The 26,015-nt window shown below is 42.3% G+C and overlaps 1 protein-coding gene and 1 pseudogene across 1 annotated transcript; both read right to left on the bottom strand.

The window, feature by feature from the left end:
• Positions 1-813: 813 nt before the first annotated feature.
• Positions 814-25,668, bottom strand: LOC119412166 (glucoside xylosyltransferase 2-like). The gene is made up of 3 exons (XM_037679143.1): positions 25,270-25,668; positions 877-1,075; positions 814-831 (listed from the first exon to the last, which is right to left on the bottom strand). Exons 1-3 carry the CDS (start codon positions 25,518-25,520, stop codon positions 814-816), a joined length of 468 nt encoding a protein of 155 aa, XP_037535071.1. The 5' UTR covers positions 25,521-25,668.
• LOC119412911 lies at positions 4,920-5,097 on the bottom strand (annotated as a pseudogene).
• Positions 25,669-26,015: the final 347 nt, after the last annotated feature.

The raw sequence follows: 26,015 nt of genomic DNA, 5'->3' as shown, positions 1-26,015 counted from the left end.
TTTCTTATGCTTTGATGTAGCCACACACACACCAACATGGAAGTCAATACCTCACTCTTTCAAGTTACCATGCTCACAACATGCACAGATGGATGGAGGGTATTTCCAGTTTCCCCTCATCGTTCTACGGCAGGGGATAATAAATTAGGGTTTAGTTTTGTTTAATTAAAGTTTTTTTTGTTTTGTTTCCACATACTGTATGTTGGACACTGCTACAACTTCTTTTACACTTAGGTCTTGCAGAAAAAAAAACACTCTCCTGTGATACAATGCAATTTTATGTTAAAATTACATAAATAAAAATATTAAGGAGTTATTGTCTAACTTATTAGGGAGATGTGCTCTATTTATTATTCATTTGGATTTTACTTGAACAAATGCAACTGTCCGTTATACTGGAGGACAGTTTTTGTAGAGGTGCAGACACAGAAAGAAAGCTTTCTATGTTAACACTTGCTTGGATGAAATACATATTTTCACACACAAAAGCGGTTTTACAAGCTGAAGAATTAGATTAAAGATACTAAATGTTGTATCTGATTACCTGAAGTGTTATACAGCTAACACACAAACTAAAGTCAGGGAAAGTGTCTCTGTAAAGGTGACTTTGAAGTGAAACGCAGCAGTGCAGAAAAAGCTGGATGTCTTGGTGATATATTACACCTCAGACTTGAGATAAAAGAGCCGGTAAAAGTGAGTCAGAGAGTTGAAATGCCTTAATCTTTACAAAGAGAGAGCAAGAGTTTCCTGCCTGCAGAATGAAAACAGAAAAGTGTTTTTTTCAATTAACTAGCCAAAGGAAAAAAAAACCTCTTAAGCTGTTAGGGAGCGCTACAAAAACACATGTTGGACAAGCACACAATAAAGTTGCCTTACCTTTTCCTCAAAACGTGGCACCAAGGGGTCCTCAGCAAAAATGTGAAACTTGATCTTCTTCAGGCTGAACAGCAGGGCAGATTTGACCATAGTGAGGGTCTCGTCCAGACGATTCCCACATGCTACCACTGCCAGGTGCATGACCTCCTCAGCCCGGCGGAGCTTCGGCACATGTCCAACCACATTATTCTGAAATTTACTATATAAAAAAAGACAGTGACAAGAATTCAAGAAACTTGTCAGATGGATTACAAGTGGCATATTAAAATTCTCATCACATGGACAGACAATAAAAAATGACTATAAAAAACACTAATGAGAAACGTGGAAGGATCAGAATGATAATGACATGGATGGAAAATTACTATAAACCTTAACCTACGCACTTCAAGTTAGTGGGAATAAGGAGTACACAGATGTGATAATGATGGGTATTATGATTAAATATAATTTAGGCTCAATGATCCTGGTCCACAGGAGATGTTTGGATGTATGGGGTTTGTATTATCCCTACATTTCTATTAAAATGTTTCCAAGGAGCCAGACTCTCATGTAAAGACTTTAAACAATATGAGAAATAATTCTTGTTTTTTTTTTTTTAGATAAAAAATTGTGGGGGCAGCAGTGATAGTGTATCCATGATGTGGGGTCTGAGCCCACCAGGGTGGCGTGGTCAATGACTGTTTGAAGCAGGACTGGCCACACTGGCCTCATGCCTGGGCTACAGCCTAGACAAGGTCATGGAAACAACCCAGCATGGATGCAGTAGTTGACGGTAGTATGCAGGTCAACATAAGGTCAACAATGCAATGAAATGCTCAGGACAAGAAAAACCGTCTTGACTCTCCAAATGTTTTTAAAAATAAACAAGAAATACCAAAGCATGCGACAAAAGTACAAAACAAAGCACCAAAAATTGAAAAAGAAACAACATCTACAAGGTCCAAAATAAATATAGTAAATAACATGATACAACATACAATGGTGCAACTAGGATGAATCAGTACAAACAAGTACCTCACAGGCAGTAACACTGATTAAATGCACACGATACATGTTACACACGACATACAACACACGGGGTGTATGGCAGGCCACTGCACAGGCAGTGAGCAACATTAGCTATGTTTACATGCGCAGAATTCTTTGACCGGATTGAAATGTGTTCTATTTGAATAATTCAAATGTATCGTTTACATGGGCACAATCTGTTCATGACGAGCGTTTACATGCAGCAGACTTTGTTCTGAACAGCAGTACTGACATGCGCAGAGTGGTAAACTCTCCTTAAAAAAACCACCGAAGAAGAAGTTCTACAACATGCGCACCGATCGGGTTTCGGATCGGCGTAAACCACCCGTTTCGTTCTGATCACAAATTATATCGGATCGCGCTGAATACACAAAAAATAACCCGAACGGAGTGTTTACATGACACACTTTTATTCCGACCGGCCATTTGATCCGGTTACTTATGTCCATGTAAACATACCCATAGAGATGAACTGAACCAAGACAGTACACAAGATACAGCCACACTGTGCAGTAGCAATTAACATATTAGGTGTTCCAGATGTGACTAAGTTCTGTCGAGCAGGTAGACAGTAGTTGGGGATAGACAGCTTCAGCCATGTTTCCGTAAAGGCAAAGACAAATAGCTCCTCGTGTCCCACTTGCAATAAATCCATGCGCGCAGGTCATCCAGTCTATTCCTCAGAGAATGGAACACCTGAAAGCAAAACCTTAGGGGAAGAGGGGGTTTTCTGCATTTCTGCGTGTTTATTTTTCCCTCTTACAGCGCCCAAGTAAACAAGGACCCAGGGGAAAATGTCCAATGCCGAGTCTCCAAAAGTCGGCCCAAAGTTCCCACTCACTGACAATCGCAACTCCAAAAGTATGTCACTGTCATACCCGTAGCATGGGAGTGCAGTGCATGTGCAAAAAGTAAAAAAAACAAAAACAACAACAATGAACTAAAGTGTGAGTCGAAGCAGAGCTCTCATCAGTGCTGCCATGCTGCAGCAGTGTGGCACACGTTGATGACAAACCTTATGAGAGGATCGCGGTAGAACGGACGTATGGAGCATGGTTCTAATTAGAGCTGTCATTTCTAACCCAAACCCAGAGCCTGGTCCCACTCAAACAAGATTAAGGCCGGGTCGGTGTCTGGCTTTTGATAGCATCAGCAGACGTACGCGGCTGATGATCCAATTATATGGCAACATGGCTTTCCGTACAATCACCAGCCGCACGTGGCCATTTGACCGCGCATTGACCGGCCTTGAAAGAGGTAAAAAGTTCAGTTAAGCTTCAGATGGACTACTGCCAGCGATCCATCAAAGCCCAAATGGACGTTCATTCAGCCACTGCACTCAGAGGACAGGCACGGCCAACGACCCAAACAGCTGACACAAAACATCCGACATGTCAGAGCAGGGTTCGTGTCTGAATAATGCAGAATGCAAGCAGAAGCAAGTATTTAATGCACTTTGACGGCCATGAAAGGACAAACACCCCCTCAGCTCTGATCTTCTACCCACTTTACTCAGCCGCGTGTGTCTGCCGACTGTTAAGCCCCCAGTATACTGCAGCGTACATCCATACGCAGAGGTACGCACGTACATACGCAGAGGTACGTGCGTACCCCCCAGGGCATGGCCGTGCAAGGCTCAAATTTTTACGATCACATACGCGTACTCTGTGTCGCACAATAAACTGCCCAGCGACGGACTGTTTTGTATGCGACACCAATGTATTAAATTCCCCTTCTTCATCCCTGATCTGGCCTTTTCTTTTGGTTTTTTTTGCCAAAAGGCAGTGATCTCTTCCTTCTCCGTTGATGCAATGACTGAAATGGTGAGAAATGGAGGAATTTGTCACGAGCGAATTAAACTCAGGTCCAGCATGGCTGTGGGAGGGTCTGGAGATTTTCTGGTGGACTGGTCTGATGTGTGGACTGAAGAGCCAGCGCTCCCTGTTTTTTTATTTTTTATATCTTTTTATTAACAACATATACAGTAAACACAGAACACCGCTGCGGATCAGGCTGCCAACGCTTGCTTTTTTTCTTTTTTCCGACCTGTCAATCAATTCAGTAGGCGTGTCAGCAAATGACCAATCGGCGACCTCAATTTGTCCCGAAGGTAAACGCCCCTTGTCTGTGAAGCTGCTCTGCAGCTGCTCGGGGTGTACGCTGGAGTATCATGTCTGAACCCTCTGCGCACAGTACACGCGTACGTACGCATGAACGGACGTACGCGGCAGTATACTGGAGGCTTTAATAACTATATAAGCAGTCAAATTAATTAAAAAAGTTGGGCTTTTTTCGGGTTCGGACCTGTGATTACTGTTAATTTGTCGAATCGGGTGGGGTTCAGAAATGATGGCTACAGGCTAGGGCCAGGTCGGGTAGGATTTTTTGGACCTGAGTGCAATTCTAGTTCTAATGCCAACATCTAAAGAGGTGCAGGACAGAACAGAGCTGCCTCTCTGACTTTCTACAGCTCTGTGTAAAACACAGTGGTAGTTTTGTCTTAGTTTGGGAGTCAGGACAACATTTCAGATGATGTTAGAAATCCTTTCAAGGTTCTTAATAGTATGGAAGCAGTCCATTATTCAGTGATTGACAATTTTTTCATTTTTCAGCATATCAATGACCTACAGGTCTTTCTTGTAAATGGGTCCTCGTGGCTCAATGAGACTAAAGCCCTATTTGCACGGGATTAGTTTTACCTAGGGACCACATGCTATTTGTAATAATTACGGAGATTGTCTGTGTTGTTAATCCTGTGTGAATTGGCCATGTCAGTAATTTGTAAAGTGAAAATTCCCTCGCAAATTACCTACTATATTTTGCTGAACTCTGAGGTCATGTGATACTAATCCAATGTGAATAGGCATCTCTGTGATTTGGACAGAAATGTGCAGGATCTGATATGTAATGAGGCATTTTTTGTTTTTGTTTAAGCAAAATAATTTGGAAAAATATAGAACAAGGCTATTTTAAATGAACGCGCTGCTTGCTTCAGCTTTTTTTTTTCCTTTTTCTCGTGCACCGGTCCAGGAGATACTGCAATACCTGGTCGATGTGTGGAGTGGACTGAACAAGCCCCTATTCCATCTCCCTGTTCCAAAAAATCTAATTAATATATGGTCCCCGGGTAGGGGACAGTGTTTATGCTGCCACTTCTTTCACCGCAGATGACAGCAGGTGCGGAGATGTGCGCGTGATGAGCTAACCCATCCATCCATTTGTAGTGAACTAAGCCTCAGGTCAAAAACCTGACTCTGAGGGCCTTCCTGGAACAGGAACTGTTATTTCATTGATTTGAGTCCAGAAACACAAATTAAGCTCATCCAGAGACTTTCTGAGTGTGTCCTGCACTGGTCAATTGAAAGAACACTCTCGTTTCATTATCATTACTATTTTACAATATCTTGATAATCAAAGTGTGTTTAGTTCAAATCATTTTTAAATGTTGAAGTGAACTACTCATTTTAAATCAACTGTGAAACAGTATAAATGATTTTTAATCCTCATTCAAAGTAGAAATCAAGTTAAAATGCCTGTCACAAAGTAATGATGCATCTTTGATCTTCTGTCTGAAATGAGAAGGAGTGAGTCGGTCAAAAGTCAAGGAACGGTCAAAAACATGTTTATCGGAACGAAATGTCATGTTTAACTCTCTCAGATAGATAGAAGGAGACTGGCTCCTAAATGTCTCTGTTTCTTCAAAACATCTTTCTGTCTGTTCTTAAAATATCTACTCTGTCTCCTTGACTTGTAATAACCTCTTACGTCACTAAAACCACACCCCTGTTGGTTCGTTCAACCAATCAGGAAGTTCTCAGAGGAACCGGAAGTGACCTCTTTAAAAGGGTCGACACTTCCTAGTTCCAAGTAGAACAAAGTTCCAAGCTGAACAAGAGTTCCGGAGAGAACCTCGAACGAGGAGTTCCTGAACGAGAAAAGTTCAGAGGAACAGAAGTTCCGAGCAGTTTCTAATGGAGTGACGAGAGTCCGTCGATGCCACGACGTCTCGCTGTGGCTCTACCCGACGAACGCTCTGAACAATGAGGAAGTCTGTTCCAGGAAGGCCCTCAGGGTCAGGTTTTTGACCTGAGGCTTAGTTCACTACACATTATATTTACCCGCTTCTTCCTTTTTGGGTAGCGAGATCGCTGGTGCCCATGTCCAGCCATCACTGTGCGAGAGGCAGGGGACACCCTGGACAAGTCGCAAGTCTATTTCAACCGGCAGGTCAGCGGACGCTCACGGCCGATGACAGCTGTCCATCTGAGCTTAATGTGACTTTTTTACCTCTTAAACCGGCCAGTCAGACCTGCCTCCTCCTCAACAAGTAGAGTAACACAATATTATATTGTGCATTCTTTAGTTTTCTTTAGTGCTGATTCATAAAACCACATCAAAGCCTGAGACCGGCCTGGCCCAGCCCACACATTAAACACATTATATGGACCAGCCCGGTCGTGACAACGCAGCGCGTTAACATCATAACCGGAACACGTCCGTGAATTTCAGTTAAATATCAGACTTTGGTTATCCCATGCGAATGTGTCACATAAAAAGTAGACTTTGGGGAGATTACACTGGCCCTTAGGTAAAACTAATCCCGTGCGAATAGGGCTTAACCAGTATAAATGAAGGGTGAATGAAATCTCAAATAAAAGCTTTCATATAAGGAAAAGTACACATGAAAGACAACCTGTTGTTTGCTGAACTCTTCAGAACCTGCAGACCTTCACATTATAGAAGTAGAGACAGCTCATCACAAGAAAAACTCAAATAAAAGACAACAAGCATCAAAACAAGAACTTTAACCTTAAAAAATTAAATGGCCTAACAGTTCTGTTTTCTTGCTGTTTGTGTCACATCATTTTATAACAATTCTGGGGTTAGTACTAATTTATTACTATAACATTTTGTCTTTATATTTTCTTTTTCTCTCATGCCATTTTAATAGTGTCAACATATTTATTTTTTGATCCAACTCAGTCACCTTCATGTTATAAATTAGTCTAGAATTAGTCATAACACGTCTTTTGATTTGTATTACATGTGAATAAATTTCATTTGTATTTAAAGTAAGATTGTTTTCCAGTTTTCTACATTTTATTTCAGGGCTACAAGTATCAATAAATAAATAAGAATAATTAAAAAAAAAAAACTAGAGTGACACGTAAAAACCAAGATATGTTTGAGTTCATGCTCAATGTTTACGTGTTTTCCATGACTCTGATTCTGTCAAACTATAAAGAAATTGGGGGTGACTCAAGACTTTTGCACAGTGCATATTTTAAAAGTGCTTCTCTCTCATCTGTCCACTCATCTGTTGTGTGACAGCCAACAAACTCCCACTTCATCTCTGAAAGGTAACAGTGTCACTTGAAGTCACATTTAGCTCCATGGTGAAAACAGAGTCAGAGGTTTTATTGTCATTTCTTGGTGCTATATAAATAAACTGAATTGAATTGAATTTCAGGGCAGCACGGTGGCGCAACTGGTAGAGCTGCTGCCTCTCAGCGAGCAGGTCCTTGGTTCAAACCCCGGTCCAGGGGCCTTTCTGGGTGGAGTTTGCATGTTCTCTCCGTGCATGCGTGGGTTTTCTCCGGGTGCTCCGGTTTCCTCCCACAGACCAAAAACATGCATGTTAGGCTAATTGGTAACTCTAAATTGTCCCTAGGTGTGAGTGAGAGAGTGAATGGTTGTTTGTGTTGTTTGTCTCTATGTGGTCCTGTGATGGACTTGCGACCCGTCCAGGGTGTACCCAGCCCCTCGCACAGTGATTGCTGGACATGGGCACCAGCGACCCCCGTGACCCAAAAATGGAATAAGCGGGTAAAGATAATGGATGGATGGATGGATGAATTGAATTTCAGCTACAAGTACATACCGAAATGAAACAGCGTTCCCCAGGATCACAGTGTAACATAGAACATTATGTGCAAAAACAATACAATGCACAGTGCAGATACACAACAATACAATAACAAACAGATAAATGCATTTATATAAAAAATGCTAAAAAATCTACCCTAATCTGAACATTCTAATCTGAACATTCTAATCTGAACATTCTAATCTGAAAATTTTAATCTAAACAAGTAATTAAGAGACAAGACTAGAGACACGTATTGATCAGTACATGTAGATGCTCATCTTCAAGGTTCAACTGGAAAGGAGGTTCCAAGACATATGGTGTCGTGTAAACTTCAGCACTGCCTACAATTAATACACACACACACACACACACACAGAGAGAGAGAGAGAGAGAAAGTTTGATGTAATGACAACATGTTCAACAGAAATGTTGTCATAGCCATGGGGGAACGTCTGTCAAACAAAAAGAGAACAAAAAGCCTTTCTTTTCAAAGTCTGGTGTTTTGGGAGAACTGTGGGAGGAAAATGGTTTCACCAGTCAATGAGGGGAAAAAAAAGTTCAGCGTTTGCTGCGAGTGAAAAGATGACAGGTGGAATCAGGCCAGTCTCCAAGCCTGACACTTGTTTCTCTGCATGACTGATGGACAGTGACACGCTGCAGATTAGGATGGGAAGGTGCTGGAAAAAAATCTGACCCATGCTTTACACGATGATGCTGGACAAAGCTGCAGACTACACATTCCTTTTATTTTTTCCAGCCACAATACTGTCCCATCTACAAAAATAAAGCAACTGCATTGCATTAAATAAAAATTTAAAAAGCTTTGTGCATAAAATTTTATGACAGAACAAAAATCTGTCTCTATTGCATAAAGCATGAGCACATGGCAGCTCGTGTCACGGCACCATTTCCTCACTTCTGGAAGCAGTCAAAACACATGGAAGAGGCACAGAAGGTCTTAATTTATTACAGGCTGCAGAGAAAACAAAAGACTACAAAGCACCAGCAGCCAGCCCATTAAATATGCAAGGAGAGGGAAAAGATAATGTGAAAGAAAAGGTACGTGCAGAGTGAAGAACGAGAGAAACAACTTTACCAAAGAAGTTCTTAAGGCCATTTTATCTATTAAAATGTAATTGGGTCATTTTGTGGGCTTAAGACTCTGAAAGCAGAAGGTATCAAAGCCATTTACTGAGCATGCTCAGATTATGACATGAGGTGGAAACAGAACAGAGCTTTCAACAACATGAAGTCAAGACTGGAATCACCTGCTGCCTTGCAAAAGTTTTAATCAAAGGTGTTGTACTCCGAGTGCTAACAGAACTCGCATGTTCAGAGAGATTCAGATTCAGAGATTTCTTTGTCATTCGCATCTCATGTGGTGCATGTGGTGGAATGAGATTATGTACAAAGGGTCCCAACAATAAAATGTAAATGAAAAACCGTAATAAGATCCAAGATATGAACTAAGAAAAACATCAACTAAATAACACACTAAGCACTAATAGTGTAAAAACATTACACCAAACAGCAACACGAGGGTCATTCTCAGCTACTGCCACAAAAAAACTTACTGTATTTTCCGCCGTACACGTCGCACCGCCATATAAGTCACATCAGTCCAAATATGTCTAATAAAATGGAAAAAACATAAATACGTTGCATCTAATATGCGTCACAGCTGACGCATCGCATTTGTTACACATCACCACTGACAACCTGGAAATGTGGGCCAGTGTTGTGCCAAAAATTGATGGGCTGCCAAATGGTGATTGCGGGAGCGTGCACGGGAGGACTTTAACAAGAATTCAACAAGATTAACACTTAAAAACAATTATTTGTTTGCTCGAAATTATAGTAAAGCTGTGTGTCTCAGTCTAATTTTTCCTTAATAGATGAACTTTGCGATAATATCAGCTGCATTTCAAAAGCCGATTTGCAGCTGTGGGAGTGGAGTGTGCAGAGGGAGAACTCGCTGTGCATTTCTTCAAAATTTACCAAGATAACCACCTAAAAACAATTATTTGTTTACTCGACTTTATAGTAGAGGTGTGTCTCAGTTTAACAAATGCACTTTAATGGTCAAATCAGTTGCATTTCGCCTGGGCAGTACGGCGAAATGAAGCTGATTTGGTATTTGCTCCAGGCGTTCCGGAGCGAGACAAAGGTTACTTGGTATGGCAAGCCAAGTGTCTCATTAATAGCCACTTTTACCGATTAATGAGACAATTGTCTTACCATATTACTCAAGGGTCCTCTAGTGGCTGAAAATGGTAGTGTTCAATATTTTCCATGTCAGAATGAATGAAATGGTCAGATCTCAGCCAAAAATTTGGTTATAAATATGGGGGGAAAACATAAATAAGTCGCTTTGCTGTATAAGCTGTAGGGCATGTTAATTTATGCAAAAAGGTACGACTTATACAGCAAAAAGTAGGGTAAATCAAAATGTATTTAAAAACTACTATAGCCAAAGTGCTGCTCACAAAACAAAGAGTAAAACGTTGGTTACGTACTGTAACCCCAGATTCTATGAGTATAAGCGTAGCCCTTTAAGACTGTCACTGGTGGGTTTATCCCTATGCGCTCAACGCTGCACTGAAAAAACTTTGGTCTACGCCCACCTGCTGTGTGTGGACCTCACCCCCGGTCCATATAAATTACGGTGAGACTGGGTAATCGGCTCCCAAAATAGCTTTTTTCTTCAGCCATTTAGGAACCAGTGAGGCCCAGAGCTTAAAGGGCTACGCCTATACTCATAGAAACTGGGGTTACAGTACATAACCAACGTTCTACTTCGTATAGGCTTCGTCCTTTAAGACTGTCACTGGTGGGTTAAAGGCGAAGCAGGATGTAGTTTAGGCCTCACTGGGTCCATTCAGACACAACATGAAGCACCAGCTTGCACACAAAAAAAAAAATCATCACTCAGCCTTCTGTGTGCGTAATTACGCGCTGCGTAATTGCATGCTCCATGCGCAGGAGCGCACTGGAGAAGATCTCTGGTGAGGAAAAAAGGCTGAGATAGCAGACCTGCTGCTGTGAATAGGAACAACGGAGGATATGAATTGTAACAGTGTAATGATAAACAGAGCAGACAAACAGCTCCTCAGGATGAGGACTCACACTGCGACCGACTGCATGCAGGCATGTGTGAGCTCAAAAGTGAGGCTCCCTGAAACAAATAATAATCATTCTGTCAGAACCCTGAGAACAGAATGGGTTATGGAGAAAGTAGAAACATCACGTAGATAAAAACAAATAATTGAACATGGCGATGATCAGGCAGCCGCCATACAAATATTCTCCACTGTCATCCCACCATGTAGAGCCATGGAGGATGAAAACCCTCTGGTGTAATGCGCTGAGATTCTCTGGAGGATCCAGTCCAGATGAACTGTAAACTTCAGAAATATCCTCACACAACCAGTGTGAGATGCGCTGGGTGGATAGAGGACGTCCTGAAGAGCTGTCCCAGTAATGCACAAACATACGCTGAAATCTGCGCAGTGCGGCCGTGTGCACCACGTAACATGAAAAATGGGCGCATGGGACAGAAAGAGGTGAGATGGTGCTTCCTCTTCAGAGTTATGAGGAAGAGGATAAAACCCATCCAAGGTTATCACTCTTGATCTGAATGAGCTTGTGATGCTTTTCAGAGCAGGGTTAAAACGCAGTACAGCTGAACTGCCGTCAGCTTGAATTCTGAGACATGAGAGAGTAACAGAGAGAGCAAGCAAACACTCAATCTCTTTTGCTGACGTCAGAAACTAACAGCAGGGCTGTTTTAAATGACAGAAATTAAAGTAAAACCTGATCTAAAAACTCAGAATGAGCTTTGATAAGAGCGTGCAGGACCATCGTTAGGTCTCACTGTGAAGCTAGTGGACGTGACACCGGTCTGTGTCTCCGTACACCTTTCAGGAAACACTTCATCAACGGGTGATCAAGAACTGTTTTGTCACCAAAGCCCTCGTGACAGGAAGAAATAGCTGCAGCATAAGTTTTAATTGTGCTGAACGCCAGATATCTGTCCATCAGCTTCTACAGAAAGGACAGCATGCCACCTAGTGGGCATGAAATGGCTTCCACGCCTTTCTCTGCACACCAGCGCTGAAAAAACTGTCCATTTGATGTGTGCAGCGTTGGGGTGGAAGCAGCTCGTGCACCCTGAACGTACGCACCACATCTTGTGGGAGGCCCATCTTTTCTAAACGGATCTGTTCAGCGGACAGACCCAAAGATGTTGACCTATTTCTGGGTAACTCCTGATCACTCTTCCTGCCTGGAGGAGAGCACCCCACACACACACACACAGCAGTTTCCACAGCCGACCCGATATCAGTCGTTGAAGATTCAGGAACCACGGAGCGCAAAAGCGTTCAAGAGCTACGAGGATGACTGACGGTACTTCCTCCCGGACCCGGTTCAGGGTCCGTGATATCGGCAGGACTGGAGGAAATGCATAAAGGAGCATTTTTGGCCATGGGCTGTGAGCGAAGGCATCCACTCCTAACGGTGGGTCGTCTCGTGGGTTCAGTGAGAACCATAATTGACACTGGGCATTCTCCCGTGTGGCGGACAGGTCCACTGGTGCTCGGCCCAACCTGTTCCAAAAATCCGAGAAATAAGCTCGGGATGGAGACTCCAGTCTCTGTGGCGAGGATCGCCCCTCGACATGATATCTGCTTGCCTGTTCAGGAACGCTGGAAAAATCCACAGCTCTGATGGAGAGCATGTTTCTGTGTGGCCAACACAACAGTTGTTTCGCGATGCGTAACAGTTGGGCTGAGCGCACACATCCCTGACGGTTTATGTAAACCGCCGTCACTTGTTGTCTGTGTGGATCAGAAAATGCTGATCCCGCAGCAGGGGTAAAATGCTGAGTCACGTTTCAGACCATGAAAAACATTCTAGCGCATTATGTAAAGTGACATGTGGTCCAGACACTGTGCTCCCACTGCTTGGAACAGAAACATTCCTCCCAGTTTGACAGGAACGCGTCTGTGAAAAAAAAAAACTGAGACGTGTGATGTAGGCCTGCTGATGGGAACTCCCTCTGACAGAATGAGAAGGTTTCCCCAGTGATTCAGATCGGTTCTCACAGAGGGGGGCACAAAGATAATCCACCTCTTCTGGGGCGCAGGATCTATGTGCAGGCGGGAGACCGAGGGAAAAAAACACCAATCAGTAAAACCCTCCACTCTGGAGATGGAGGCGAAGGTGGAGACAGATGTCTTCAGTTTGCCGGCCCAGCTGCAGCCTCGATCCAGTGTGACGTCACAGCTGGACAGCGAGGCCAGGTGGGGTCAGGGCGACGAGTCAGGGCGGAGCCAACCATGCCGCTAGATCATCCGATCAGGGTGGAGGGAGGCGAGGGACGGAAAAATCCCTTGTGTTAACATCCTCCTGGACTATGCCGGGCAGCTCAGAGAGGAGGGCGCCGACGGCTGGGAGCAGTGTGGGCCCTAATGTGGGAAGATCCGAGGTGGCTGAGCATCCGCTTGGCCACTCGTCTTCCGTCACTACGATCTCCAGGAGGGAAGGGGCAGCTCCGCATCACCTTTCTCAGAGGAGTAATTCGATTCATCGTCCAGCAGGTAGCGGCCCGCCACGGAAAACATTCAGTGTGGCTGCTACTAACATCGCCTTTTCCGAGGAAATCATTCGATTACCGCGAGGAAAAAACACATTAGAAAAGGCGATGGCGTCGTCCAGCGGGTAGCGGTCCGCCACGGAAAAGCACTCCTCGGCGCTTACCTTGAACAAGGCTGTTAGTCTGCTTCTCCTCAGGGAGGAAGAGCTCACCGGGACGGCAGGAGGTTGGCGTGGCGGAGACCCAGGCATTCTTAGCAAAGGTTGTGCCGGTCAAAGCTGGACAACTTTTCCTTCTACGTTCTTCTGACAGTGCTAGCTAGCTGGCTGAAGAAAAAATGGGAGCCGATTACCCTATTTCACCGTAATTTGTACGGACCGGGGGTGAAGCCCACACACAGCAGGTGGGTGCGGACTAAAATTTTTTCAGTGCAGTGCTGAGCGCAGAGGGATAAACCCACCAGCGACAGTCTTAAAGGACGAAGCCTATACGAAATAGAACATAATATCAAACACAAGAGAGCACAAAAATAAACAAAAAGTTTGCCTCTTCATATCAGACAGGCTTCAGCTCTTGATGGTTTTAGGACCAGCCTGGACCTCGGGATGACTAAAAGCAAATGATCATTGGATCTCAGGGATCTGGAGGACACATGCAGCTACATGAGGTCAGGCAGGTCCATTTAGGGCCTTACTGTTTAACATTAAAAGTTTAAAATCAATACTAAAACAGTCAAATTTAACTTTACATCTGTAAAAATGATAGTGTCACAGCCATTTTTCTGTTGTCTTAAAGCTGATTAACGTTGGTCTTGAACTGGGCTGACTCCAAAGGGTAATCGATTGTGGATCTACAACTAATGATTAACTTCTCAAGCCGCTTCCCCACGGACGTGACTTTAATCAGTGTGCATTGACTCAACATTGGTCAGTTGTGTCTCCATTCCCTGTTCCTGTTTGAGTTTTGGACCCGCCTCAGCTGTGGTTCCAAACAATCCGAGCCGAGTGAATGTTCTGATGTCAGCAAACTGCAGCTGTTGATTGGCCCATGGATCGACGTCACTTGATGAACCAAGGCTGTACTTGCAAACTTCCAGTGGTGCCAACTTAGCGACTTTAGCAAATTTTCAGACCCCTCCAGTGACTTAGTTTTTAAAGTGACGCGCAACAAATCTAGCTATTTTTAGTAAGTTTTAAGACTTTTAGAGGCGGCACATAAAGGCACTAATCAATCAGCAGTTACTGTCCTTAGCGAGTGCTGCCGTAAGCCCCGCCCCCTCCCAAAACTCAGAGGATCCCACCCACAGAGTGGGGGACACACTCCCAAGGGAGACACACCTACACCTGAGAAGAACGAATAGAAATTACAAGATCAGAGTTGCACTTAACAACAGAGAAGCAGCTTTAGAGATTCAACAAATTCATCCAGTGGTTCATAAAAGACTTTTAACTGATTGACATGCAAACATTGTCAAACTAAAAAAAATTGGTAGACTACTTATCCACAGCAGAACTGGTGGAAATCTAAATCCAGTTTTCTAGATCAGGAATAAAAATGAGCTTGTGAAAATGACCAGATTTTAAAATAATTCAAATCAGCCTCAACTGTACAAGAAAGCACAGGTTTCACCACGTCGTTATTCAGTAAACTAAATTGAAGCTCAAATGAAGAAGCTGTGTGAAAAACCAAGTCTACACCTAGGGTCAGAGTGCCATGGCATTTGCCTTTTACTGCTGCCTATCTTGTAAGAACAACCCCTGAATGCCTCAAGGCATACAGGGCATATCCAAATATGAGGAGACACCAGGGAAGACTCATGACACGCTGGAGAAACTATGTTCTAGGAATGCTTTGGAAACCTCCAGAAGAGCTGGATGAGGTGATTGATGAAAGAGATGTCTAGGCCTTCCTGCTCTCAAGCTGCTGCCCTAGAGCAAGTGACAGATGATGTATGTATGGCTGGATGGAAGGATGGATGGATGGATGGATGGATGGATGGATGGATGGATGGATGGATGGATGGATGGATGGATGGATGGATGGATGGATGGATGGATGGATGGATAGGCCTGTCGTGATAAACAATAAATCAATTAATCACATGATGAATGAAAATTATCAACCTCATTTTCATTCATCGGCTTTATTGTTTTTTAGAGTCTCTCTTTCTACTGAAGACACTGGATGATAAAAGACTCAACTCTGGTGCTCTTCACTGACCCCTCCCTTTCTCTTTTCTCTTTAAAATCTGTTTTAACCGTCCAAAATCACACTTTTGGATCATTAAAAGCAGCTAAGCTACGAGCTAAGCTAACAGGCCGACCTAGGAGAAAAAACCTCCGTCTTGTCAAAGCTACAACATTCACGGTTGAAACCCGTGCCTTTGTGTAAAAAGTTGTTTTTCTCTGCAAAAAGAAGCTGATAACTTAACAACGTCCATGCTCAATAATCCAGGTATCCAATCCAACATTTTTCAGTCAGGTCATCTAGACAGTTTCTTTTTTTGTGCTGAAACGTTTTGCCTTCGATCCAGAAGGCTTCACCAGTCAAGGAAACAAACAACACAAAACTGATTCTTCCCACAACAGCTTACTCCAAAGTGGAACAAACCAGTTATGTTGGTGCTAAGATGGTCTCTTTGGCACGCCCCCTCCTCCATTGCCGGCCCTCTTCCTTGTTGACAGCTGTGTCAAAAATGTTGGATTGTATACCTGGATTATTGAGCATGAACTTTGTTTTTTCAACCAGTTTGACACGACTGTCAACAAGGAAGAGGGCCAGCAATGGAGGAGGGGGCGTGCCAAAGAGACCATCTTAGCACCAACATAACTGGTTTGTTCCACTTTGGAGTAAGCTGTTGTGGGAAGAATCAGTTTTGTGTTGTGCGTTTCCTTGACTGATGAAGCTTTCTGGATCGAAGGCGAAACGTTTCAGCACAAACATGAAACTGTCCAGATGACCTGACTGAAAAATGTTGGATTATATATCAGGATTATTGAGCATGGACTTTGTTGTTTTCAACCAGTTTAACACGACTGTCAACGAGGAAGAGGGCCGGCAATGGAGGAGGGGGCATGCCAAAGAGACCATCTTAGCACCAACATAACTGGTTTGTTCCACTTTGGAGTAAGCTGTTGTGGGACGAATCAGTTTTGTGTTGTTTGTTTCCTTGACTGATGAAGCCTTCCGGATCGAAGGCGAAACGTTTCAGCATAAAAAAAGAAACTGTCCAGATGACCTGACTGAAAAATGTTGGAAGCTGAGAACTTGTTTACTGATTTTTTTTATTAAAAGCTTTGCGTGACAAATGCTATGCTAAAGAACTCAAAACATTCCGAGCATCCGCCATTTTGAAAACCGAAAAACAAGAACGAAAGACAACCCATGTAAATGGTAAATGGACTGTACTTATATAGCGCCTTTCTATCTTATGGAGATACTCAAAGCGCTTTACACTACAATCAGTGTCCTCATTTACCCATTCATACAGCACTCTACTAGATCTCTACAAAGCTAATTTAACAAATCATTCTAAAGAGACTAATCAGACCTTTTTATCACATTCATAAACTGATGGGACACACATCAGAGGCAATGAGCGATTCAGTGTCTTGCCCAGGGACAGTTTGACATGTGACTGCTGGTGGATTCAAACCCCCAACTCTTGCATTGGAGGACGACTGCTCTAACCACTCAGCCACAGCCGCCCCCATGTCATGTCAAGAAGCCTCCCTCCCATTTTTCTTAGACATGCTGCTCGCTCACTCACTAGCATTAATCCTTCGGTTTAAACAGTCTTATACTGCCATCCAGTGGTCAAATAAAGGTACTAGACATAAATTAACTGACTTTTATTCTTAAATTTGATTATCACTAATTATTGTCATGTTTCAAACAATATTATCGTTTATCACAATAATTTCTGAGATAATTAATCGCCCAACAAAATGTGTTATCGTGACAGGCCTATGCATGGATGGATGTATGGATGGATGTATGGATGGATGGGGGTACAAACTATGTGAAACAAAATAAGTCAATGGAAAATAAAGCTAAAAAAAGTACCATTTATTTATATGTTCACGCTTGAACTGCAGCCAGTCACAAGGGGGCACTGCTCCCATTTTGGCTTGAAATTTGCATTGCGTGTCTTCAACAGTTTCTCACATAGTTGTGAGGGAATTTTGGCCCACTCTTCTTTACACATCACATTAAAATTTACACAAACCCAATCATTAGTCCTCCATCACCATACGTGACAGTTGGTGTGAGGTGTTCTTGTTGATATGGTGGACCATTCACGTCACATGTGCAGACTTGTTTTATACAAGCTCTAAACTGAAATTTCTTTACTGTAATTATTTTGAGCACTATTCCTGTTCTCTTATATTTATTTTCGGCTCTATTTAGCTTGCACTGGAACTGCAGTCTCTGACTTATTTAGTATGGTAATACTAACAGTAAATATAACTAACAGTCAGACTTGTCAAAAAACATTTGTATTCACTGGATTAATCTCTTGCTAGATTATATATGTCAAATCTTGCTATTTTAAACTGGCCTAACAGCTCTTGTGACTCATTCAGCAGTAATTTAAGAGAGCTAGTCAAACTTACAGTCGGCGCTTCATGTGATGAGGCTCTCACAAGCAACCCCTCCAAGCCCATCAGGCTACTCAGGCAAGCAGGGAGATCTCCGAACCACTTCAAGCAAAGAGAGCACTCAGTCATGCAAGATAACAATTTTATGGCTCTGCATAATGCCACTGTGAGAGGGGGACTTCTTTACAGACAGAAACACAGCTTAACTACATTTGAAGTGACAGTGTGAGGGATTTATTTCCAGGCAAAAACATCAACAATCACTCTAATCCTGCATAAATGCAAGGCATGACGCAAAGTCACAAACCAGACGGTTGGGTTGTAACCATGCTTCTCATAATTCTGAAGGTTTTGTATCAGTGTATGATTTTAAAGTCATCTAGTCTTTACGAGGTCTTCAGAGTACCGGTAGTTAAATCTAATGAACAGCTCAACTGAACATCATACAGGTATTGAAAACTGTGCCAAAATGCAAAAGCAGTGTTTCAGAAACTAAGTTCCTTCTACTGTAAATCCACAAGAATTAAGAGGGGACGTAGTAACCTGGTCCTGTAAATCAAATGCACTTGATAAACTGATCATTTGAGTGTGTGGCCCACCTTTATTTAACCAGGAGTTCTGGCAGCTTCTCGCTGTGGAGCACAAAGGTGTGTTTGAACAAAATGCCAAGAAGGAACAACATCAGCAATGAGCTTGGGCCTTGTCCACACCATTTCAAACTAGAATATAGCATATGGCACCTTATACACCCATCAACAAACTGTTTTACAGCAATCTATAGCAACAGCCCAGACAAGCAAAAACCTTGTATAGCATCTGACCTTGACTTATGAACTTGACCTTAAAGCAGCTGATAAAAGTGTAAGCGACACTCCATCTATTGATGATGCATATTGGTATGAAGTTTTGTTAAATTACCTTGAGTAGATCAGAAGTTATGGGCCAGACAAGATAAGGTTTATGGACATACAGAGACGAATGTATGCAAAGTTGAATGGAGAGAGAGACTACACAATAATGTCTTAACTTCAAGCAGTGTAAATAAATGTCTCAATTAACATAGAAACACTTAAAACACCACAACACTGTAGTAACTATGCCAAGCCTGTGTGTGATGCCGTGTCCAAAAAATACACCAAAAACAAGAAACAAGGTATAAAGAATGTGCATAAAGCTTACACAAAGGGTGAAGTTGAAAGACAAAAGAAGAAGAGGGGGCCCTCGGGTCGTAGGTGGGACTATGACATTTATTTCATCAAGGTTAATGCTCAATAATCCAGGTAAAGAATCCAACAATGTTCAGTCAGGTCATCAGGACAGTTTCTTTTTTTTTGTAGAGAGGTTTCACCCTCCATCCGAAGGGCTTCATCAGGAACCACTTTGGCCGTGGCAGCTTGGGAAGAGTCGACGGAGGCGAAGACAGCCCCCAGAATCATCAGCAAACTGGTTGGTCCACTATAGGAGTGTACTGCTTAGTGGGGAAAACAGTTTGTATGGGACTCCTCAGCCTGATGAAGCCCTTCGAATGGAGGGCGAAACGTCTCTCAACAAAAAAAAAGAAACTGTCCTGATGACCTGATTGAACGACAACATTATTGTTTTCAAAAGGCTGCGTTTTGGCCGTCTACACAACAACACAGCACTCACTAAAATTGTAAAAGTAACCCAAAAGTTCAATATTTGACACTGGTCTAGCTTGTGAATGCTGAAGTTTGAAGTAGGAAATAAAAAAATAAAAAAAGACTGAGCAAATACGATTTGTTCAAAATAGGTTGTCAGAAGAAAACGTCAAAACTGATATGTATAAGTCAAACTGAATAACTTTTGGAGTCAACCCAATTCAATAAAATAAACTTGTTTGTCTGACACTTGGTTAGAACTGGGTCATGTAACCAGATATCAGTGTCGAGCAAAGCAGCAAGTCAAAAACAAAATGGTTTTAAAAGGAATGAATGTGTTGGAAAGGCCCCAACCTGAATGAAATGCTTTTGTGGGACTGACCCACAAACCACAGTCAAATACCAGTGAACCACTATTTATTTAAAACATTGGGAGAAACCCATCAGATCATAAAGAAATGGATTGCAGGGTTAAAAGTTACTATAAAATGTGATACTAAAGATTGTTTATTCATCTGGAGAATTTAGTTTTTTTCCACATAGTGCTTCTGCATTTAGGGGTTTTATGAATAAATGACCTGTGTTCTTCAACACATACAGTTGTATTAACTTGGTAAAGGGCATGAGATTAGTCCACATCCTAAAATGTAAAACTTTAGAATCTAAAAGAAGAGTCTTCTTACTTTTGCACACTATATATTTTTACTATCCTGCTCCTGGAGTAAATTCAAAATCCCATGTATGGAACTTTGGAGCTTGCAGAAAAAGGATTCAGTTACTGCAAGAGATCAGTCCTAATCAAATACCGACAACCATGTGAATTTCCCACAGTCCTAACGACAGGTGTGTCTTGACAATCTAATGTCTGAGAGAATCAAGTTTAAGATTTAAAAAAGTCCCCATGTTGAGAAGACAGAACCAGGAACTGTTTTGACTTAAGACAAATGCATGACCAGTGTGTGGTGTGTGATTGAGAAGCAGCTGGAGCTCTTCTTTCTCTATTTTTGGCCACAGGAAGTTGTGTGATGTGTCAAGAGGAAATTACACGAGTAAAAAAACTGGGATGTTTGTCTGTTCACTCAGTTCAGTTCAGTGCTCAGAATCACAGAGAAAGTGAACAGAGAAGATTCAGGAAACATGGACTGAAATGATTGACGTGCACTGATCACTTCCACTCCAGAACCCACTTTTAACTCAATATTTAATAATAATATTAATAATAATAATAATAATAATAATATAAAGTTTAAGCACAGTTCATACCTGATCACAGGAGTATTAACTGCCACTAGACTGCTATGCTTGAGTGTTCACACCTTGCAATAATGTATACCGCACATCGTCTTTGTGATCACGTCAGTTACCTGCTGTGTAGGCAGATACATATATGTGTGTATAAAAGGTGCTGTGTATATATATATATATATATATATATATATATATATATATATATATATATATATATGGCACTGTTTTTGGATGACAACCCAGTGACAAGGATGCCTGCAGTGCCAGCACAATGTTATGACATCACGCGCGCCGTTGAGTTTAGATTTATGAAAATGTTTAAATTTGCACTGTTCGAGTGTTGTCATTGTGTTAGAGAGAGTAAATGTCATGAATATATTTGACATTAAACATAATCCAAGTCGAAGTGTCACATCATTTTCAGCCCCCTTTTTGGCATCTTCATTTGGTAGCCGGCCAAATTGACAAAGACCATGCAGAATAATGTAGTATTTTAATTCTACAGCAGAGAAAGCTATAGTCTCTGTAAGTAGGTGTAGGGGGGAAAAAATGGTTATTGGATATCGGCCAAAAATCCAATATCATGCATCCCTAATCAAAATGCATTGATAACCAATGTTTCATTTCATTGCAGCCTCCCAATAACAATAAAATTGTGAAGTTCCTTAAGATTGCCAACTTTACATCTTTAGAATATTCCCTAACATGGTTGTTAAATTATTTTTCATCAGCCGTCTAAGAAAAATGTTTCTCAGACTTTTTTTTAATTTGACATCAAAACGAACAGGCCCAACAGTTTGGCTCAGGATGGATTACATCCATTCTACCAAACCCAACAGGTCCTCTGAACCGTTCTGAGAACATGTTTTCAATGTGCATCGAGGTGGTTCACACCCATACTTAGTAACACCTGACTGCAACCCAATAGCTAAAGACACATTGACAAAGTGGGTCTGAATAGGCTCGTAGTTTTCCTTCAGGAGGACTAGCCAAAAGATGCGATGTCTTGTCCAAAACCTTCTGGCCTGATACTTTTATGAGGAAGTTGTTTTTCCCAATCACAGAAGTCAGTCTTTGGCATTTTCCAACTGCTTAAGTCATTTATTCCTCCTCCCCGTATTTCTTTAAACGACCACAGCTGACCCTTTCCACCCTGTCTCTCTTATCAGCACTGAGCACACTCAGAGCAGCGAGCTTTCTGCGAGGACGCAAAGGTCCTTTCTCAACGCAACGCCTAGATGGCTTTTTATCTAGCCAGCAGCGTCTACAGCCTCCAGCCTGGCTTTGGAGCTGAATACATATTACAGCCTGCCGTCACAGGGGCTCCACAGTCACATCATCGTGGACCAGTCACTGCTCAGTCTGCTGGTGCTCCAGGCGAAGGGCAAACACAAGACGCGCATGAGGCTGTAATTAGAAAGCCAGAAGACATGAAACAGCTTGCACCCTTGATCAAAAATAGCAAGTGGCAAATTCTCTCCCTCTCCTGTCTGAATCTGATAAGGACAGCGTCTCTGCAACACAACAACAAACAACAGGTGCCTGCCATTCCTAAAAGAAATACGTATCGCCCACTGCCTTCCACGCCACACTTCTAAAATGATGATGTAACTCTTTTGGCCAATAATCTTTTGTAACATAGTGAGTAGTCACACTCACAGTGTGTGTTGTGAATGACTCTCAACTACTACCATATGGAAATTTCAGCAGAACATCTGTAAACTGAGTTATAGATAATTTAGTGTTGACTAATGAAGATGAGCTGTGATGTCATCTTGAATTAACTCTAATTATAGATATATGTCCAATGATTATTTTTTGAAGGTTTCATGTCAAAATGTAAAAATCTCTCCAGTGGCTCATGAGATATTTTGCTAACAAACAAGCAAACAGGTTTTATTCTAGTTATTCATCCATCCATCCGTTATCTTTACCTTCTTTTTCCTTTTTGGGTCACCGGGGTCGCCGGTGCCCATGTCCACCTATCCCTGTGTGAGAGGCAGGGACACCCTGGACAGGTCTCCAATCCATCACAGGGACACATAGAGACTAGGAATGTGCAATATATACAGTACACGGTAGAAACGATAGCCATTTAGCCTATGATAGAGATCTGTCTTAAACCGGATAACCACAGTAATGCTGAGTCTGATGTAAAATCAAAGTTGTCAGATTTAATTGTTACTTTTTAAGTGAAAATTGTGAGTAAGTGGTGTAAAAGTCTTTTCTTCAAGAGCTAAGTAGCGACGCTACAAGCTAACTATGGCCGGTTTGCCGTAGTGTTGCCGTATTTGGACGCATGCGCAAAATGCTGTGTTCCGTCGAAAGGTTTTTTTTTTTTAATTTCCGTCGAAAGTTAAAGTAAGCGTTGGTCAGCTTTAAAGAAACCTGCTCTCTGATCTGTGAAGAGAATGCTGTGCTGTGTGATTTTACTGCAAGACCCTCTGGTCAGAGCCACAGAGGAAACTGATCGCCATTTTGTGTCAGCTCTCCTTAAAGTGGAAGGAGTCGCCCACTAGAGGGTTGGAGGTGAAGTGTTTCAGTGTAAAATGCTGCTCTGTTGCTGTTCATTTCTTAAGTGAGAAGACTGGGAACTGTTAAGAGTTAACATATTATTTTGTTTAAAACATAAATCTAAAACTACATTCGATATATGTTGCACTGTTTTGCACTACAAGAAAGAAGCCTAATACTGGATGTTTATTATTTAAAAACTCTCTGGACCTAGTAGTAAAATTTTCTTAACTGAGATTATTTTGTGGTATAGCAGTTTTCAAAATAAATGATGGCAAAAGGACACCCTATGCTTTTTTTCATTCCTATTGCAAGTTTTATACCAAAAACATATTGTGATATATATCGTTATCGCCACCCTTCACAATACATATCGTGATATGAATTTTATGCCATATCACACATCCCTAATAGAGACAAACGAGACAAACAACCATTCACTCTCTCACTCACACCAATGGACAATTTAGTGTCACCAATCAGCCTAACAAGCATGTTTTTAGTCTGTGGGAGGAAACTGGAGAACCTGGAGAAAACCCACACATGCACGGAGAGAACATGCAAACTCCACCCAGCAAGGCCCCGGGCCGGGATTTGAACCGGCGACCTTTTTGCTGAGAGGCAACAGTTCTACCAACTGATCTACCGTGCCCTCCTGTGTCTAGTTATTGCTAAAGTTTTACCAAAACGTGCTGCATGTGATAAATAGACCCTCAGCTACTACCACACCAAGCGTTAGCACAACATCCATATAACAGTGAATTACAGGCATTTGTGTTTAGTTGGCTGCGGTGGCCATCTTGTATTGGCTCTGAAAGTTAATCTGTTATAGGTACACTGATTATTGTCTGGAAGGTCAGTACAATCTGTCAAGTTGTTGCCACACCAAATTTTCAGTCAACATCTGTGAAAACGACAGTGTCTTTTCTGTGTTATTTAAGATCAATTGGTTGTGGTCGCCATCTTGGATTGCGTTGACTCTAAAAGTCAGTCAGTTATATGTGCATCCAATAATTAGTTTCTGAGAGTTTCATTAAAATCCGCCAAGTGGTTCATGAGATATTTTGCTAACGGACAGATAAGCAAAGACATCATCACCTTCTTTTGACTTTCAAACAGTGGTGTAGTCTATGTAATAATGGAGGTATACAGCGTATACCCACTTGATGCATGACATCATTAGTCACGTGTCACTGATACGTTAAACTGCAGTTAAACACTTCTGTAACAATCTGTCTATATGCAGCGCTTGTTTATTACATTCACTTATCCAGTGAATTATTGTATAATTCTGTACTTACGTTTAATACTTGAACATGTTTTGCTTTGATACTGTTTTATAAATTCTATAACATGATTTTAATACAAAGCCAACTGTTGTACAAAGTTTGTTGTACATTTATTCAAATATAAGCATCAGAGAACTGTGGAAATACTCAATATGCTTCAAAATCAAAATAAATTGATGCTTGCATTGTACTAACCGGTGTACTTTGGTTTCTAAGCACAGCACACCCACTACACAAATGTAGACTACACCACTGGTTTCAAAGCTTTTCTCTCACACATCTGGACAGTTCTGTCAGGTTTAAACAAGATCCTTGAACATGATTCCTTCCCTGCAGTTCAGACATGAGTCTCTTCATGAATTCCTGCTTCAGGTTCACCTTCACTTTTATTAAACCGTTAGAGCAGTGAGAAGATGGCCTCCTGTCAACATCTGGGTTAAATGATGAGGAAACGTGAGGCCAGATGTTGATGACGGGTTAGTGTCCTCTAAACATGGCCAACCTTTAAGCCTCATATCTGAGCAGCACAGACAGTGAGAAATTATTTAACAGAAGGAAAAGTAAACGACCTCGTGTGCTCTTCTGAACTTTCAGGAAAGAAGAGATTCAGAAAGTGTCCTCTCACCTTCTGGCGCTCACGCTGCCTCTTCTTCTTTCTCTTCCGACCTCAGCGGGTGCTTTTCTCGCCAACTTGGCTTCAGTTTCCAGGTGGGAGGAGGGCGACCAGGAGGACTCGCTGTCCTCCTCCAGCCCTCGAGCCCCTCCAACTTCTCTGGGCAGCAGCGGCTCGTCCGCGCCGTTGCCCCCCAAAAAGTACAAAAGTAGAAAAACTCCGAAACCCGCGGCGACCGCAACTACTTTGCAGTGGATCCGCATGGCGGTGAGAGCGACTTGTTGCGGCTGGAGAGGCGGTCGGGGCTCCGCTCATGTCTGCGGCGGCGGAGGGAGAGCGGCCCGGGCTGACATTTTGTCACCGCTCCCCGCTCGCATGTTTCTGCAGACGACGATGGAGAGAAGCGGAGACCGAGACAGAGAACTGCTTCTCCCGGTCCCCGGAGGGCAACCCTGAGGAGGCGTGGCCTCTTCTGCCTTACCGTAATGCTCGCAGTTACACCGCAACGATTTTTACTGTTCCCTCATTTCACAACTTCACAACATTCATTCATTCAACCTTTGTTTATACAACTTACTCCCATTGAGCCTGGGGAACTCATTTACAAGAGAGACCTGATTTTAACAAAGAGTGATGACAACAGCAGACAGTCATAAAAGAAAGCAAATAAACTGAGAAGAACAGGGCCGGATTAGCAACCCCTGGGGTCCCTGGGCTCTGAAGTTTACAGGATCTAACTTGACACCAATTTGATTATA

Source organism: Nematolebias whitei, chromosome 7, assembly GCF_014905685.2.
Source record: "Nematolebias whitei isolate Nwh7 chromosome 7, NemWhi1, whole genome shotgun sequence".
Taxonomy (NCBI): domain Eukaryota; kingdom Metazoa; phylum Chordata; class Actinopteri; order Cyprinodontiformes; family Rivulidae; genus Nematolebias; species Nematolebias whitei.
The sequence above is the reverse complement of the archived record's forward strand: the minus strand, read 5'-3'. Positions and strand labels throughout refer to the sequence as shown.

Coding starts and splice junctions, on each gene's coding strand:
- LOC119412166 (XM_037679143.1), bottom strand. CDS start 25,520: ATGCGGATCCACTGCAAAGTAGTTGCGGTCGCCGCGGGTTTCGGAGTT. Junction 1,076..25,269: donor GGCAGCGTGAGCGCCAGAAG/GTGAGAGGACAC, acceptor TTTTTTATATAG/TAAATTTCAGAATAATGTGG.